Source organism: Acanthopagrus latus, chromosome 20 (assembly GCF_904848185.1).
Source record: "Acanthopagrus latus isolate v.2019 chromosome 20, fAcaLat1.1, whole genome shotgun sequence".
In the NCBI taxonomy this organism is placed as follows: domain Eukaryota; kingdom Metazoa; phylum Chordata; class Actinopteri; order Spariformes; family Sparidae; genus Acanthopagrus; species Acanthopagrus latus.
In genome coordinates, this window is record NC_051058.1 from 5,858,330 (window position 1) to 5,875,662 (window position 17,333).

Genomic DNA, 17,333 nt, shown 5'->3' on the forward strand with positions numbered 1-17,333 from the left:
ATTTTGGGTGGCCAATTTATTCGGAATCTTTGACAGCTCTTTAGTGCCCAAATAAACGAACTCTCGTTTTGCTTTCATGACTGAATGAACCGGATAAACAAACTGACCTTAGAGGACAACACAGTTTCATAGTGTTTGTTTATACGTGGCGGACCCTGCCACCTTTCTAGCTTCAAACAGCTTGCCGGGGGCCTTATTTTCCTCCGGGAACAGCGTGTTTATTCAGTTACGGAAAAGATAAATATGTCTGAGTTTGTTTATTACCTCATTAATATTGTAAATATATAAACTTTGACTTTGAATTTCTTCTCCTGAACTACATAGTGCCCCTTTAAGTCTAGGAAAAGCAACTTGTATTCTTGTTATTGGCTCTGATTATCAGCTAGAATTTCACCAATGGCAATAAATAGCCGATAATGTGCATTTTCTCAACTGTGCCAATAAGTTCTCGATCCGATACGTACTGGGGCATCTGTTTTGGCCTGCTGATGCTTGTTCTGCAAGAAGTGCACAGTGCAGGGTGCCGAAGGAGTTCAGGAGTGTTCAGTGTGTGCTCACTGCGTGGGCCTTTTAGATACACATGAGGTGGACAGCAGCTGTGGTGCGTGAAAAGTTCAACAGCAGAAGAGAATTAACGAGAAACAACGTGGAATATATTTTAGTTTATGTTTTTTTTATTATTACTTTTTCATATTTTGTTTGACTTTTCTGCAAAAAATTGACACCGACAATAAATATACATTCACAATTGGAAAAAGAGTTCAACAGAACATTCAAGTGTAGCGGCAGAGCCGTTATCGAATCTATGATACGATGTAAACAACATTGTTTTCCCTCCACCTGATTCCAGAGAGTCTCTTTTCTCTCCCCTCCGACCTCTCTTCAAGGCATGACGTCAACGACACACGAGTCTCACAAAGTTATGAAGCCACGTCACACATCTGGCTCTGACTGACAGGACAAGCAGACATTCTCACATGTCTCGTGGGCAATGTTTTAGTTTTGTGTTGTTTTTTTTTTTTTCTTTTTGTTTGGCGCTTTGAGCGGACTCGTGTGTCCAGTCAGTGTCCTTTGGACACGGCGCTGCGTCAGAGCGCGGCGGCGGCGGCGGCTGCTCGGCGTCTCCGCACCTCCTGAGCGACAGCCGGCCGCGCACGTCGCCTCTCAAAGCTGAAGCACTGGGGCTCAGTCTCCTTTCCAAAGATCTGTGTTGAGTTCGCGCCCCGCGGTCCGTTTAGCTGATCACGCATCTCTCTTTGTCTTTGCCCTGACCGCCTCCGATCGCCTTCTCCTTGATGTACATCAGGTCGCTGTGCACGCTGGGTCTCCGGGCGCACGGGGTGACCACGCCGTACGCTTCCCCAATGTCCTTCATCTTCTTGTTTTTCAGGGACTTTCTGTGCAGCATGTCGCAGTACTGCACGGACACTTTCCGGTGGAGGTCGGGGCTCATTTCGTGAGGTAGCTTGGCCAAGGTGAACAGAGTCTGAAACATCTTGTCCACGTTCTCGTTGCGCTTGGCGGAGATCTCGAAGTACGCGCACTTCTCGTCCCCGGCCACCAGCTGCTCGATCTCCTCCTGCTGCACCTCCCGGTAAAACTCTCGGTCGCCCTTGTTCCCGCAGATGACCAGCGGCACGTCGATGTTCTCCTTGATCTTGTTTTTCAGACACGACTTGGTCTCGAAGATCTGCCGCTTGAGCCGCTGCACCTCCTGGAAAGAGTCGCGGTTGTCCAGACTGAAGACGAGGATGAACACGTCACCTGGAGAGAGAGAGAGAGAGAGAGGAAGGAGGGAAAGAGAAGAGAGGGATGCTCTGGTTAGTTTGGACTGCTTTCGATGCATGCATAGTCTCACTTATGCGACCTGTGTGTTTCAACGCAATCATATCCTGTTGCACCGCGCAGCCGTGCGCTCAGGACGCACGGTGATCTCACATGTGTACAGCTCAAAATGCACTTTTGCATTTAAAAAAAAAAAAAAAAAAAAGATTTGAACTTGTTTTAAAACATAAAGACACAGATGTGGATAAGTACCTGTCAGTATGGACAGTCTCCTCATGGCGGGGAACGGGTGGTTCCCTGATGTATCCAGTATGTCTAGCTGGTAAACGTCTCCCTTGATGCTGTACAGTTTCCTGTGAAAGTCCTCGATGGTCGGCGTGTACTGGTCTTCGAACCTCCCGTTGAGGAACCGGGACACGATCGCCGTTTTCCCGACTTTGGTGGATCCCAAAATCACCATCCTGTAGCAGTTCTTCGCTGGGATGTCATAGTCGCTCTCGGAGGGCGACATTTTCTTAATCATGGTTGTAGCCTGGTTCGTGGACTAAGTGCGAGTGCGTAAAAAATATATATGTATATGGATATATGGATATACAGCCTTTTGGTGCGTAAAGGTGCCGTGGGTTGCTCTGCTGTGCGTTTCTGTCTGAAATCCGAACTGGGGCCGCGTATTTAAGCGCGCGGCGGACTCCTCCCACCGCGGACGTCACAGCTCAGCGAGCAGGAGCCGCGCGCTCCGCTGAGCCCAAAGGAGGAGCGGACCGAACTCTCACTGGTGCGTCAGTCTGTCATTTCTAGCGAAGACCTAGATCCGAGGAGCGCTGGGAAATAGTGACATACAGACCCTGCGAACAATTAGCGCGCATAACATGAAGGCGAGGGGGGGAACAGGGCGACCCGGGCCGTGCGTAACAGCCACGTTAAAATAAATAAATAAATAAATAAATAACTTCCACAGAGCAAGTTAATAATTCGCGCCTCTTCCGGCGTTTAACCCGGTTTGGGACACTGTGTCGCAAACCAGGACGGACCTTGGACACTTTCACAGAAACATCAACCCCTTCTGCGGCGGATGTGAATCCTCCTCGGCCGAGCAAATAAGTTACGAGGCAGCTGAGCTCCTCATCCTCACTGATGTGTGACGGGCGTAATGTTTGGTCAGCTGATCCCCGTGTTTACAAAAAGCTGAAATGAAACAATACAGTCAATGAACAAGGGATGTAACAATTCTGAGCACATTTGTGTAGAGCGGAAGTGTGGCTGTATGACTGCAGCCTGGGCCCTGAAGTGCACGGATGTATTCGTTAATGTAATTCATTCACTACCTCTGTGACAGCTGCAGCCGCCCATTCATGTCACCTGGCAGAAGGAGCCTGCAGCAGCACCTCCTGCAGCAGGGCTGAGGGCCCAGAGGCTGCAGTCACAGAAGCGACCAAACGGGGGCACTCAGGGTCCAGTTTGGTCCAGATGAATGGCATGACTTCCCCACCAAGCCTCACAGGTTGTGTGTGTGTGTGTGTGTGTGTGTGTGTGTGTGTGTGTGTGTGCGCGCACTGTTCAGTTGGTTTTCAGCAAGGCTTCATAAAAATTAAACGCACTCTCTGTATACTTGGCAGGAGATGGCAGCTACCGGGTTAAACTGGAGGCAGGAGGACACTGTTTAGTTAACAAAGCTGCTTTAGCACGGCTCATTGAGCTGTGTGTGTGTGTGTGTGTGTGTGTGATTAGGGGCGCCAGATAATGAAAATGTGACTGAAGCAGTTTAATCGAAGTTCCAATGAAGGCCAAACCACGAGACGTGGATATAATGAGTTTATACTCCGACTCTTTACTACAGGGCGACTTACAGGATGAGGTCAAACCTGAACTTGTTTCACAGCAGGTTTCGGCACCCATCCATCCCCACCCATTCTCCACCTTTTGAATTTCTGAACGCCACATGCTCATCAGCGTGCTGCCGCGGCCACCCTGTGCTGCACAATTGGTGACATAAAGGCGTCGCCAGCTTTTTGTGCACTTTAGAGTGAAAGTATTGAGTGGTGAGTTCTTTAAGTCTACATAAGTGCTTAAACTATGTAAAGTACATAACATAATGTGTAATATTAAAAAAAGCAACAGCTTGCTTATTTCATTCCACACCATATCTTTTCCTACACCTAACCAAGTAGATTTTTTTATTTTTTTGTGCCCATTAACCATGTGACGACGAAGGCCCAGAGCCTTCAAATCACCGGGATAATCAGTAAGCATATTGTCCGTGTCGTATCGGGTTAACCAGTTTCACGGCGTGCGTCACACAGTCGGTAGACAGTAGTGCTCAGGCTTTCTCAACCTCAGAATATATTACTTGAGTTTTCTGGGTCCAGCTGAACGAGATCCCTGCAGAACAAAGGCCACACTGACACTTTGTGACCCATGACCCACCTTTGCGAGTGTGATGTTGTTGTGAGTCACGACTCTTTCAAGCGAGCGTGTGTCTTGGGGCGGCTGCAGAGAAAAATAATGTGTTCTTGTGTGCCTGAATGGATACTTTCACCAGTGTGTCACCCAGCGTAACCCCCAGTTAGACACGAGAGAGGGCATGCACAGTTCATTACAACGCAGCGTGGCTGAGGTGTTCATTGCAAGTCAGAGACCAATAGAAAAAAAAAGGGGGGGATAAATCACTGATGGCTGGACCGGGAATGCATCCGAACAATCAGCTCGCCGTCAAGCTCGTTAGGTCTCTACAAAAACGCGCCGGTGGTCGTGTTTGGATGTCTGGTGGATAACGACCCTACAAGGAAGGGCCCGATGTACTGTGGCACGGCAGAGGAGAGTGGACAAACAAATGGTGCCGACCGCGAGCAAATACGACTTCTGCCGGGCAGCTCATAAAAGACAGCAAGAGATACAGATCAGGCATGGAAATGTTGTTTGTGAGGTCAGCCCTTAATACTGACATGAAAAAAGAAAAAGAAGAAATAAAATCTCCCCAGTTCACACCGGCTTTTGATCTACTCTCGGAGTATCAGAGAGAGCAAAAATGCTTCAATTGCGTCCGCAGTGTTCATTCAGATGCGTTGAAGATGAAGCCGCCGTCATGGCCACATCTGAACACGTTACTGCAAAGTGCTGGTCTGTCGTGTCTCTGATTCTCTAAAAACAGTCTGCCTTAACTGAAATACCCTTTGCCGCGCGGGTCCAACCAGGAGGCAAATGTGTCACGTGTACACACTCTATAACCTTCGAACACGTGCATGGCAGTTTAGATTTCAGGTGCTGTGTCGACCTGACATCTGTCTTAAAGCAAAAAAGTTTAGCATATTTGGGAAATACCCTTATCTACTGTCTGGTAGGGGAGCTAGATGAGGCGATCAAGCCCCCGCTGCTGGAAGAAAGTGAGGCACGCTGTTCTGGACGGCATTTCGACCATCTGTAAGCGTGAAAACCATGAGACATTTGGACCATTTCCAATTTGCCGCAGTGATGGTGACAGAACCGAGTATTTCGAGCCGAAACATGAACTTTTCCTAATCCTTACCGAGCACTTTTTGTGGCTGAACCTAACCAAGACCAAAATTACAACACTGTCTCAACATAAAGTGCATGCGGAACAGAAAGTGACATACAGTTTTCAACATTCATGGTTCAACATGGTTTACACACATTTTAAATGCCAACATTTACTGTGGTTGTGATTAGGTGGGTCATTACGTCACAAACCGTAATAAATACAAACATTTCAGCCTCAAGGGCCCCATTTGTGTGTCTGAAAAAGGGTGGGGGGGTGATGTTAAATGTTTTGTTGCTCGTGTTTGAAGTTTCTTCTCCTCAGGCATATGTAGCGCAAGGACGAACAGGAATGTGATGGACGGGGCACAACAATGCAGAAAATGGAAAGTCGTGAGGGAAACGCTGAGAGAAACTCTGAGAGTTGTTCTGCTTGTTGCACAAACCTGGAAAAGAAGAAACTAGCTTGGATGAGGCGCGGGAGAGAGAGACGACCCAGTTCAGAAGAGGCACGAGCCAATTACACGAGGGATCTTTAAATGCAGACAAACACTCTTAAAAAAAACAAACAAAAAAAAACGTGGGGCCCATCTTCCTCTGACATCACTCTCAGGCTGGGAAGCTCAAACGCTGCACTGCTGTGTCCAAGGTTGCGAGTACCGCAGACGCGAGGAATCTGGCAAATCCTCATCATTTCACTGCCATCAGATTGTTAAGCAAATGGACTGTGACAATGCAGAGGGACGTCGTGCAGTATTACAAGGCAACAACAACATATTTGATATCCCTTAAGCCTCCGTCAGGCCACAGCTAACGTCAGCATTCAACCATGCTTTAAGACGGAGTAAATGTGAGTGCACTTTCTCTGGACTAAACAAGCGAATGCCCAAGTGTTACCTTAATAATAAGTAAGTCACTAACCGACAGCCACTATAGGGGACGGATGCACAGACGGACTGTTGCTTCGGTCCTGCGCTGACACAGCTGATAACCTGACCTGAATTCTTAACTGCTGAAAACGAAGAACAGTGTCATCGTTCCACAAAGGCAAGTGCAAGGTGATTTCAGGAAAGCACTTTGTATAATCTTGGACCACTAACCAGGCTGCTTCTGTACGCTGTAGCCAGTGTTTTTGTAATGCTGCCTTTATTGTTGAAGACTGAGACCTGAGTGCACCTGGCTCCAAAGTGAATACAGATGCTCGAAAATATTCAGAATAGACAGCTTGTTGTTGTTGTTGTTTTTTTTTCTTCCCCTCAGGCAGATGTAGGACAAGGACGAAGGGAATGTGATGGACAGGGCACAACAACGCCGAAAATGGAGAGTCGTGAAGGAACTGTGAGCAAACATCGAAACTCGTTCAGCGTGTTACAAAAACCAGGAAAGGAAGAAACTAGCTTGAATGAGGTGTGAGAGACAGATGACCACGTTTACAAGAGGCACGAGCCAATCACGAGGCAGATTAAAACATGTGACTGTGTCGATCAACTCAAAAGGACTGAAGGGTTTAACAAACTATTGATATAAAAGTATAGTTAATCTGCAGTACTTAAATTAGTTGAAATGGATTTGGTAATCTGAGACGGCATAAATGACAGCACTCTCATGTCTGTGCGTTAGCTGTGCTAGTTATTATAGCTTCTGTTACTCCCAGTTTTGTTTTTGTCTGATTAAACTTATGCCTAAAGTGTCCTTGTGTCATTCTCAAGGTGTTGCACAAATGCAATTTATTATTATTTTCAAGAATGTCCAGTACTACCATTGAGTCAGCCCTTAGAATTTTAACACTGCGTCTGTCAAGCCCAGACCCAATGCTGTCCTGGTGATGTTCTTTTCTTTGTTGATCTCCCCTTCTCTTGTCTTCACAAAGAAAAGAAAAATACTACTACTCCTCTCTCTCGTACGTCATTAAATGCTGCATTCAGTTACTCACGACGTGAGATTAATCAAGTATTCTTGATTCACTAAGTGATCTTACACCGGTCTCCAAAATCAATCAGGAAGTCAAAGCATGTTTCGAGGCTGACTGAGTTTCTCTGGTTTCTATTTTCTGCTTGCCGCAGGAAAAAGATGAGAGGGTTGTTAAGGGCTCGCTGGAATTACTAGTCTTCGTGCTCACTAAGGCCTCATCTGACATGATCGGCCAAGTCTGATGCTTGATTTAGGAGGAAAAGTGGGACAAGATAGAAGTAGACTGGTTATTGCTATTTTGACATTACGCCAAAAGCTGGAAATTCATTGTCTTCATTCGTCTTTAAAATGCTTATGATACTGCCAAATCAGTGTGATATTTGGTATTGACAGCGTTGCCCCTGCTCCTGTGTTTTCTCTCTTTTCAGGTCTCCCGTTGGGCTGATTGATGGGTGGGCAAGCCGCCATTTAAGGGAGACTGGATGAGACGGCACGCTCTTTCTCCAGGCAAAGCATTTTCAAATTCTCTTTTGTTTTCCCTTTTCTAAGATGGAGGCCTGGCAGTCTTTTAGTGTAGGGAGAGACATCCACCATCCTTTTGTCCTTTTTGACTAGATCTCCATTCTACCATAGTTTTGGTTAATTTTGGGTATGAACTGTAAATAACCAATTCATTTTGCAAACTTATTCTCGGGAATGTGGTCCTGTTTGAATATATTGCTGTTTGTTTTAATTGTGGCCGTAACAGGTATGTTATTTTCTTTGCACCTTGTGCATTTATTTGTTGGTATTTTGCTTCAGGTACAGTCAAAGTAGTCAAAGTCTGCTCAGCAGAACTGCACTCAGATCTGACAAAGGAGGTCACAGGCCCAATGAAGTTAATAAAGAAATACCAGCATATCACGTTCACGTTACAGGTTCATGACATGACTTTTATATCAGGAGGTGGAGGGGATGGTGTTTGAGTCACAGGCCAGACGGCTGCCAAGCCAGTGACCTCAGTTCAAGACTGCGCTTCAACATCTCTAAGCGTGACACTAGTGCCTATTTTTTAAAGAAACCTCAGGACAATTTGCAGCAGCGTTTGTGGCGACAAGACACAGGTATTTTTGATCAGAAGCTGGGACTTCTTGCCCTTCTTGTGGCAGCAAAACCAGGTGTTTTTGACGAGACCTCAGGACATCTCCAGGTGTGGCTTCCAAAACAGGTACTTAAAGCTAAAACACGAACTTCTCTAACCATTACCACGTGGTTTTAGTGCCTAAAACTCATCAGACCTTAAGAACAATGTTGTCACAACACAATATAATATTTGAAGAAACATAAAGAAACATAAAGCTGCAAGATAAAGAAGTTTCAACATATCTGTGGTTTGCTCATACATTGCCAGCATGAATTCTGGTGATTGTGTTTGGTGTCGTAGTCGACGACCGTCAAAGTCCAGGAGGAGGATGAGGACGGAGGAGGAGGATGGAGATGGTGGGAGACTACTTACGTATGTAGAAAGCTACTCAACTATAAATTAGCCAAATGTATCATTTCTCACAGGAGCTGCATTAGCACTGCTTGCTGCAATCAAACACATAAGTAGCACTTCGATCATTCCCGGCCCACACCTGCCTGGAAGAGGTAGACGTGCGAAAAGTACAGACTTAATTGCATCCATTAGCAGCCTTGATGTCTTGATTCAGGCGGAAAAAAAAGCAGAGACAGCAGTGCTCCAAACCCTGAGTCACTCTTTTATTACATAAAATATTCCACTTACATGGACTACATCACCGGGCAGGTTGGAAATGTTTGCATAGGCACAGGTAAAAGCCGTTACTGGTGCAGTTTGTCTGACATGTGACACATCAAAAACCTGTAGAACACTGAATAACTGTGTATTACATGCAACTGTTGTACGCTAATGGCAGTGTTGAAAGCTATCTATTTAAGTTCCATGTTCCATCACATGTAGCCCAGCATTTCATTAAATGTAGTCATCATACGAGGTTTTTCGAGGAATTATAGCATTTTAGATTAACTAAGTTAACACATGGCAGTGATGAAATGATGTGCTAGCTGTTGCCTTGTGTTTTAAGTATTCGCTATTATCTTGCTAATACCTCAAACCGGAGCGATTTGCACCATTTTACATCGAGAATAACACAGTGCCTGTAGGTCAAAATACTGCTCGTGTGAACAGAGTAATGCATTTGAAAAGGAACCGCTATAACAAAAAGGAATAACATGGAACCGTATCTCTCAGGTCAGTCACATCACTGGGTCATCAATATGACAGGACTTTTCCACGGTGGACAGTGAGGCTTGTCAAACAGGTGCCATGTTGAACATCAATTATGACTTCATTCCATGCAGGTGTGTGTTGGTGACAATGGTGCATCTAAATAGAACAAAGCCACTGATAATGTTATTAGACACCCCTGTGTTCTTCTTGCTATGACAAAACCTTTAACATTTCCTTTCAAACCTCCACTGGAAATATATACATGTTACCTCTGAATGCTTTAAGTGAGGTGTAAAAAAACATTGTACATTCATGAACTACCTACTTATTGGATTTCTACTTCTTCTCGTCCTGAGCCAGAGCTCAATCACCAGAACTAGAACAGACTTTCTCTGGCAAAGTTTGTAGTTTGTGTACGGCTCTGGAACTTTGACTCTACCCTGTGCTTAAATGTCCCTCCTGTGGCAGTACCTAACATGAATCTGAAGAGTGGATTGTCTTTAGAATTAAAGTATGATCTATGACAGGGCGCTTGACTATTATTATGAGTGTCGCTCAAGAGAAGTGTGCCATGCGGTCTTGGGTTTAAGTTTGGTCAATTTGTCTATTATGCTGAAAGATGTGCCACTTTCTTTATGTGGCTATGGCTCAGGGGTAGAGCCAGCGACTTGTTATTGGAAACTCGCTGGTTTGATTCCCCTGGTCTGCATGTTGAAGTGTCCTTGGAGCTGCTTCTGATGTGCTGGTCGGCACCTTGGATCCCTGTTGCAGCCATCACCATCAGTATATGTATGAGTTACTGTAAGTCGCTTTGTATTTAGCATTTGGGCTTTTGTCTGGATTCAGCTTCCATTATTAAAAGGTCGCTTTTAGTGTGTTTTTTTTTAAGTACGTAATAGAATACAATTTTTGCTCAACACTTGTCGCCCACCTGGAGAGTTTTGTTATGCCGCAGATAGCATCATTCGTTGTGCAATGTGGCTGGGTAGTCACAGCGGCTGGGGGATGGCGTGGTTACCATGGCGAATGTTGCTCAGCTCTATAATTTCAGTCGCGTAACACTCTAAGGTGTTGAGCGCCACACCATGACTCAAACTTTAGGTACTTGGTAGCGGTGAGCATGTTTTTACTGCTCGTACAATATGAATTTAACATAGTACAGCAAGGAATAATTAGGCATTATGGGGGGATATGCTTATATGCTTTCTTGCAAGTAAGCCAAGAAGTCTGACACCACTCTCATTTCTTTGCATTAGGTATGGATCTAGTTCCAGGAGGTAACTGACTTAGCTTAGCATAAAGACTGGAAACTGTAATCTTGATGAATGCCATTCTGCCCAGTGGTTCAGTGCAGCATTTGCGGCAGATGGCCGTCAACTTTATGGTGGCTATATCGCCAGCTCCATACCTAACTCATAGACATGGCGGCGGTATCAACTTTCTCATTTAATCCTCAACGAGGATTAAGCAATTAAGCGCGTTTTGCCGAACATCGAGCTTAAACTTGAGGAGCAGTAGAAAGCATTTTGACTGGAAACATACTAGAACGGTTCGTGGTTGATGCCATAAGCATGTTGCCAAAATGACATTACATAAGTGGCTCTCACATAGCTTCAACATTCGCTTGAAGTGCATAAAAAAAAAGAAATCAAAAATGGAACACTTGTTGCAGTTTGATTGTTGACGTTAAATCCACACTGGAGGTGGATTAATGACTGGGGCTGATGGTAAGTCTGTGTGTCGTTCAGTCACGTCGCCCTCATGACAGGATGGGAATCTTCAGCCAAACCAGGAGCAGGAAGCGCCCGGGAGGGAGGTGATTATTCATGCTTGCGGCGCTGACTCCTCTCCTGATAGATCAGTCCAGTGAATGGTCTGTAAATACAGCAGAACAAACATATAATGGGACAATAAATCAGAGGCAGGAACGCCGTACCACTCTGCGCCTGGAACGCTGTGTGTGTGTGTTGAGCCGTGGGTAATAGGAAGATGTCTTGTGTCTGCACATATTCCTCCACCCTGATTCACATGAACGCACACGCAGGTTTTACACCACTGACACCCGGATCAACTTGACAGCTGGGCCAGACAACAACAGCTCCGGTCCTTGTGTGTAATTTGCGGGAATAAAAGCCCTAATATGGGAGAGAAACAACTCGGCAGGTGCCTGACAGCCAGCCAGAGATCGCTGACACAAAAACACTGGATCACAAGACACATTTGAAGAGTGTGAAGGAGAATGGAGGATGCAGGCAAGCTTTTGTTATATTTTGGGGGAACACTGTATCTTGACAGCTCTGCCAAACCTGTGGTGTCCTGATCTGAGTGTGTTGGTAATTGGGTGCTACCAACTGGAGGGTAAAAATGGCAGTTCATTAACTTTTTTTTGGCTGGCAAGCTTTTTCATACGCTTCAGCTATTAAGAAACACATTACTTTTCCTGACACTGTCCTGTGCTGTAGCGCCTCTATTCGCGCTTCAGTCTGGCTCTTCAAGGCCCGCCTCTCGAACAGCCCACCCTGTTCCGATTGGTCAGCTCTCACAGGACTGAGCAGAGACTGCCCACTGTTTTCCTGCAACAGTTCTGTTGGTGTCTTTGCAACCACCTTCATGCTACAAGCATGGCTAGGGATGGTGCCTGTACAATAGTGACACAACAGCCTTACAGAAGTCCTGCCAGTTCGTTTGAAGGAAGAAAATAGCATGGATATCTCACTTTGTACAGTATGAGGCATTTAAAGCTAGACTAAGACTCATCATAGGGGCTCTGGTTTGCAGTTAACACATTCATGTAGTATGTTTTGTTAATGACAAGGCACTGACCAGAAGTTAAGTGGAAAAAAAAATATAATTAAGTGATGTCTTATGTCTATGAAGGAAGTCAAAACTAAGGCATTAAGCCATTAAGTTTCTTCAAGGGTTTTCATACTATATAGAAAGAGGTTAAAAGTCATCGTGGCACCAGCCTTCACCACTACATCTTGTTTTGAATCAATCCAAGCTAAAAAAGGTGAGTGGCATAGTCTGAACTCAATCACTCACTATCTCCACTCAGTGTGCTCTATCCCACTGGCGCCATCCCCATTCAGATCACTGTATGAGGTAATATTCTGCCAGGCACCTTGCTTTCCTCGCAGTTTAACTAAATGAGATCATTCAGAATCCGAGCCAGGAGCACAAGACAAATATAGCAAATGCATCTTTGCCCAGTCACAGTGTTTGGTAAAATCTAGCACCTGCCTTTCTCCCACCAATCCACAGTTCCAGGCTCGATGACACAATTGTGGATTGGCACTGCCGGAAATCGACACAGCGACATGTGCACCTGTGCTTTTCATTCACAGCATGTGTGAAATCTTCAGAAAAGCATACTTCCGACCATGCCAAGACTAACCTCCCTTTTGCTTTTCAAGTGTAATGTGACTTTTCATTTCATTCACGATTGAGGCCATTCGGAAAGAAAGCTAGAAAAAGCTTTTTTTGTTCCTGTGAACACTGAATGACTTATGTATGAAGCAGAAACACGGGTGGGAAGATATGAATAAAAAAGACAAAATAACCCTCAGGGGCTCGACGAGGTAGGACGTGGACAAAGAGGGGTCGTCAGATGTAATGAGATTCATATTTGGATTGGACTCTAACAGTAATTATACTTCTGATTCTGCATCATGGTGACTGTATATGTATTGGGATAAATGTAGGTCAGTCAGTCGGGACCTAGTCAACCTGACATTTCCTTTTCTCGTGCTGCTACAATCCAGGTGAAACCTCTCATGGGGTCTTATGTATAGTCATAGTGACAATATGATGTTTTAATTAGCTCACTGTTTAATCATAAGATGTTACGTGTCAGGTTCATCACTCATGTAATGCAAAGCACAATGCCACAATTAACATTAACACCTATACACCTGCTCTCAAGATGAAAGGATGCAATACACACACACACACACACACACACACACACACGCACACACACACACAGTAGGCTTAATGAGCGGGTGCACACAGCACCTGCTTCCACGCAGAGCCCTGCCTCATTTGTGACTTGCTTATGCAGTCATAGCATGTTTGTGTATTTCTGTGTGTACGTGGGTGTGTGTATTCCTGAGCGGTTGTCTGTGCGGACAGATGTCCAGAAGTAGGTCGCTCATGACGGTTTTTTAGGTCTTATCTCGTGAATGCCGTGGACGAGCAGGAGGAAGAGGACGAGGACGCGAGCAAGAAAGGGCTGAGCAACAAGGCTTTTGATGGAGGAGAATAAGAAAAACAATGAAGTCCATCTCTTCTGATCGCTTTCTTTCTGTATATCTCAGCTTACGGCAGAACTAATGAATGTAGTGCTCAATTACTGCAGATGAAAACGCAACAGAGGACAAAGAGCAGTGGGAGTGGAATGGTGAATCAGTTTCCTACCCAGGTAGCCCTGCGTACTAATTAAGAATTGCAACGAGCCTGAACAACTCAAGACAACAGTTAACAATTCTGTAGACTGGATGAACTTTGAAATTACAGACTTTTTCGCTTGTTGCCAAAGGTTGGCATCACTTTCAGGATGAACTGGACCTCTTACTGTTATGATTGTGTCTTTTTGTTATGTCTTCTGTTTTATTTTGACTCTATGCCTTTTTGTGTCTGTTCTGTCTTTTCAGTGTCTCATCTGTGTTCATCCCTCTGTGTTTTTCCCTGTGTTTCCCTTCATTACCTCACCTGTCCTTTTCCCTCCCCTCTCGACTCACCTGTTCCTTGTCTTGTCATAAGTGTGTCTGCACACTTGTTCTCTACTGTCTCCTCCTGTGTCTTCCCCTTTGGTATGTTTGGATTCTGATTTCTTATCTTTTCATTTGATTTGAACTTTGCTTTTCTGTTGCACTTTGTTTAGCTCTTTTATTTGCCACTTTGTTTTTGGTCCTTGATACATTTTTGTTTTTTCTTGTTCTCCTGGTTTTTGTATATTTCAGCATTTGTAAATTAAAGCTCGCCTTTTGTTTCCCCCATTTCCTTCCTCCTGTGTATGGTCTGCACCCTAACATTTCCACATTTCCACTACTAAGTAATGTTAAATGTGCACATTTTCTGAATTTAGTGATATATTTTTCAAGCCGGATGTGGCACACAGGCCAACAGTATATGGTAACTGACGCAGGAGATTCCCTGTTGTTTTAATTGCATCTTAATGATATGGAAACTACTTGTGCTCAAACTTTTAATTATCTAAAAAAATAGATGGACGGATAACTTTGCACCAACAATGTGTGTGTGTGTGTGTGTGTGTGTGTGTAGTGTCATACCATCATACCATATCCATGACCGTCCATCCATTCCCCCCTACACACAAGTGATTTGCCAAATGTAAGATATAGAAAAGAAAGACTTACCCTTCATATCTTATCGCCACCTTGTAAGCCACAGCTACTATGGCAGTCAGGACGAGACCAACAGGACTGGCACCACTGAAGACAAAGAAGGAGAGGACAGCGGAGAGAGGTTATACAGTATACTGTGCGTGGTATTCTCAGCAGAGAACCCACTTCAGGTCATCAGTCTCAAACTGATCAAAGACAGTAGACTTCCAAATGAATTAATATGCACAAAATACCCCAGATTTCCCCATGCATTTAAAATACACAAAGATAAAGTGTGACTTGGATGTGTCATCCAACAGCTGGACTGTAGCAAATAATTAGCTGCCTGTGTGCCAGAAACAAACAATGAGGAGTAAAACTGAAATTTTGAAGATATGCTTGTTCAATTGTATAGCTGTTGCTAAATATGGTATATCAGAGTCAATATAAAATATAAATCAATAAATCAAATATATTTTAGAGCCTTAAGACCAGTAACTACAAGTTTAAAACACTGTTTATCCCGTAGTTCAACCTTGCAAGGAGGAATAAACCCATATATGACACACTGACCTACATACGCCTGATCGGAAAGTGGCATAGTGACACAGACTATTTTTTCCATGAAAAGGTATGAAGAAAAGGAAAAGAATATGAACAAGCCAGGCTGAAAATTTACAAGTCAAACCGTAGTGTGGGCAATAAAAAGCTACTGTCTGAAGTCAATAAGGCACGTATCACATTTTTCATTGTATACACCTTCGAGTGCCCTTTACTGCCACTTGCTTGAATGCTCCCCATAAATTATTTAATCTCCACCATACCACGTATTAAAGAAAGAAGCACTATGACATCAATCAGAACAACAACAGTGTGGGGCCAGCTAAAGCTGACTTGCTGATGAGGCTTATAAAACTGTTTACCATGACCTACTTAGCAGGAAGTAATGGAGGCACATGGATACAGACAAAAGTCTATTCTAGTTTAATTAAGCGCATTTCTGGACCTTTTTAAAGGCTAGTTGGAAGCTCGGCTAAGCTGCGTCACACACTCACCACAGAAGCCTTGATCACAGTATATTAGGTTGGAAAAAAAGGAAACATGACAGGAAACAGGAAAGGAAAATGGCAAATATGAATACTAGGGATGAAATGCAGAGGTAAAGCAGGTGCAAATGAGCTAAACATAATGGGATGAAGGATATGAGAGGGGAGCTCTAACTTTACAAAATACTCCAGGTGTGCGACATGAAATGTAAATGTTGAGGTACGCTTCTTTTCGGTCTGAAGTACATCTTCTCTGTACGGCTTAGGGCAATTTCATCAGTTCTGCAGGTCACCCAGATCACCAGCGTTACAATTCATCCTGCCAGGTCAGTCCATGACGGGCAAATAGTGATACTAATATTGGGGACAAGTCACGGGGTTGCTGAAGTCACTAGGATTTATCAAGAATGTCTGTAAAAAAAAAAAATAAATAAAAAAAATCCATCATTGGAGATACTTCACCAGACAAGTGAAGACACTGATGATCCGGTTGACTTATATTTAAAGTCAGGTGATCACTGAAGTCATTAAGATTCATCCTCTGGGGAACACCAAAGTCTTTACAGAATTTGATTTTTAAGAGATAGACATTAGATTTGAGTCTGGACTATGTTGCTGCATGACACAGAAACTGGTCCAGATGTCACTTGTATGAACAGATTCCAAACTGATGTCTTTGTTTTACATCTGCAATTGAGATCCTCTTAAGTCTGGCTTGAAACCCACACTGGTCTTTATGTTGGCCTTGGAATGCTGCCATTATGCCATTATTTTTTGCTTTCCTCCCTGGAGAACCGCAAACCAGGTCAGGACATGTGAAGTGATGCGTGTTTTGCCCACTACCCTTGGCTTTCTCAAAATGTCTTCTTTCATTTCATTTAACTGCTTTACACCCTTTAAAGATGGCAGGGTTGACTGAAAATGGGACTGTAGCATGGGCACACAACGGGAGCTTAGAATCAAAAAGGACTTCTTTTAACAGGTGAAGGAAACAAACAAACCACACCTGAGCGTTACTATCGTGTTTTGAGACCCCTGGGACATTTTTAGGTATTTCATATTTTGCCAGTTTTTATATTCCACCCCTGGAAGACACTTACAACAGCAATATTATGTACTTTTCCATAAGCTGTACTGAGAAGTTGACATTTCAATTTTATCCATTGCTCCAATACATCTATACCTGAGACATTCAACTTTCACATCCCATTGAGTACAAAGTCTACTGTATGTCGATACCAGCAAAGTTGGGAACAAAACTGTTGAGTTTTTCTGCAGCTCTCGCGTGACTTTAGGTTTCTGTGTCAGCTGACTACTGTCAATTCATGGTCGACTCTAAAGTTGACACACAACTCTTGCCTCAGTGAGACACACTGACTGTGACAAAAATCTGGCACAATGAATGAGTCACTAGACACTGTGTGGTAATCGCCATCTGCCCCTGACCCATATAACAAATTGATGAGACCAATGGCGGATATGCTTGTACCAAATAAAAAAAAAAGATGAAAGTAACACAGAGCC

General features: G+C 44.2%; 2 protein-coding genes across 2 annotated transcripts in view; both read right to left on the bottom strand.

The window, feature by feature from the left end:
* Positions 1–652: 652 nt before the first annotated feature.
* Positions 653–2,441, bottom strand: LOC119009224 (dexamethasone-induced Ras-related protein 1-like). Its single transcript, XM_037080207.1, has 2 exons — positions 2,038–2,441; positions 653–1,764 (listed from the first exon to the last, which is right to left on the bottom strand). The coding sequence occupies exons 1-2, from the start codon at positions 2,306–2,308 to the stop codon at positions 1,235–1,237; spliced, it is 801 nt and encodes a 266-aa protein (XP_036936102.1). The 5' UTR covers positions 2,309–2,441; the 3' UTR covers positions 653–1,234.
* Positions 2,442–8,907: 6,466 nt separating this feature from the next.
* The window catches only part of pemt (phosphatidylethanolamine N-methyltransferase), a 53,656-nt gene continuing 45,230 nt past the window's right edge, over positions 8,908–17,333 (bottom strand). Inside the window, exons 6-7 of the mRNA XM_037082161.1 lie at positions 14,797–14,871; positions 8,908–11,293 (exon numbers count right to left, since the gene is read on the bottom strand). Coding sequence (XP_036938056.1) covers positions 11,239–11,293; positions 14,797–14,871 — 130 coding nt within the window. The 3' untranslated portion in view covers positions 8,908–11,238. The remainder of the gene's footprint in view (positions 11,294–14,796; positions 14,872–17,333) is intronic.

Bases quoted from the DNA above. Each gene is read 5' to 3' on its own strand.
- LOC119009224 (XM_037080207.1), bottom strand. From the start codon at position 2,308: ATGATTAAGAAAATGTCGCCCTCCGAGAGCGACTATGACATCCCAGCG. The intron at 1,765-2,037 runs GTACTTATCCAC...CTCTCTCTCCAG, and splicing joins GAGACTGTCCATACTGACAG to GTGACGTGTTCATCCTCGTC.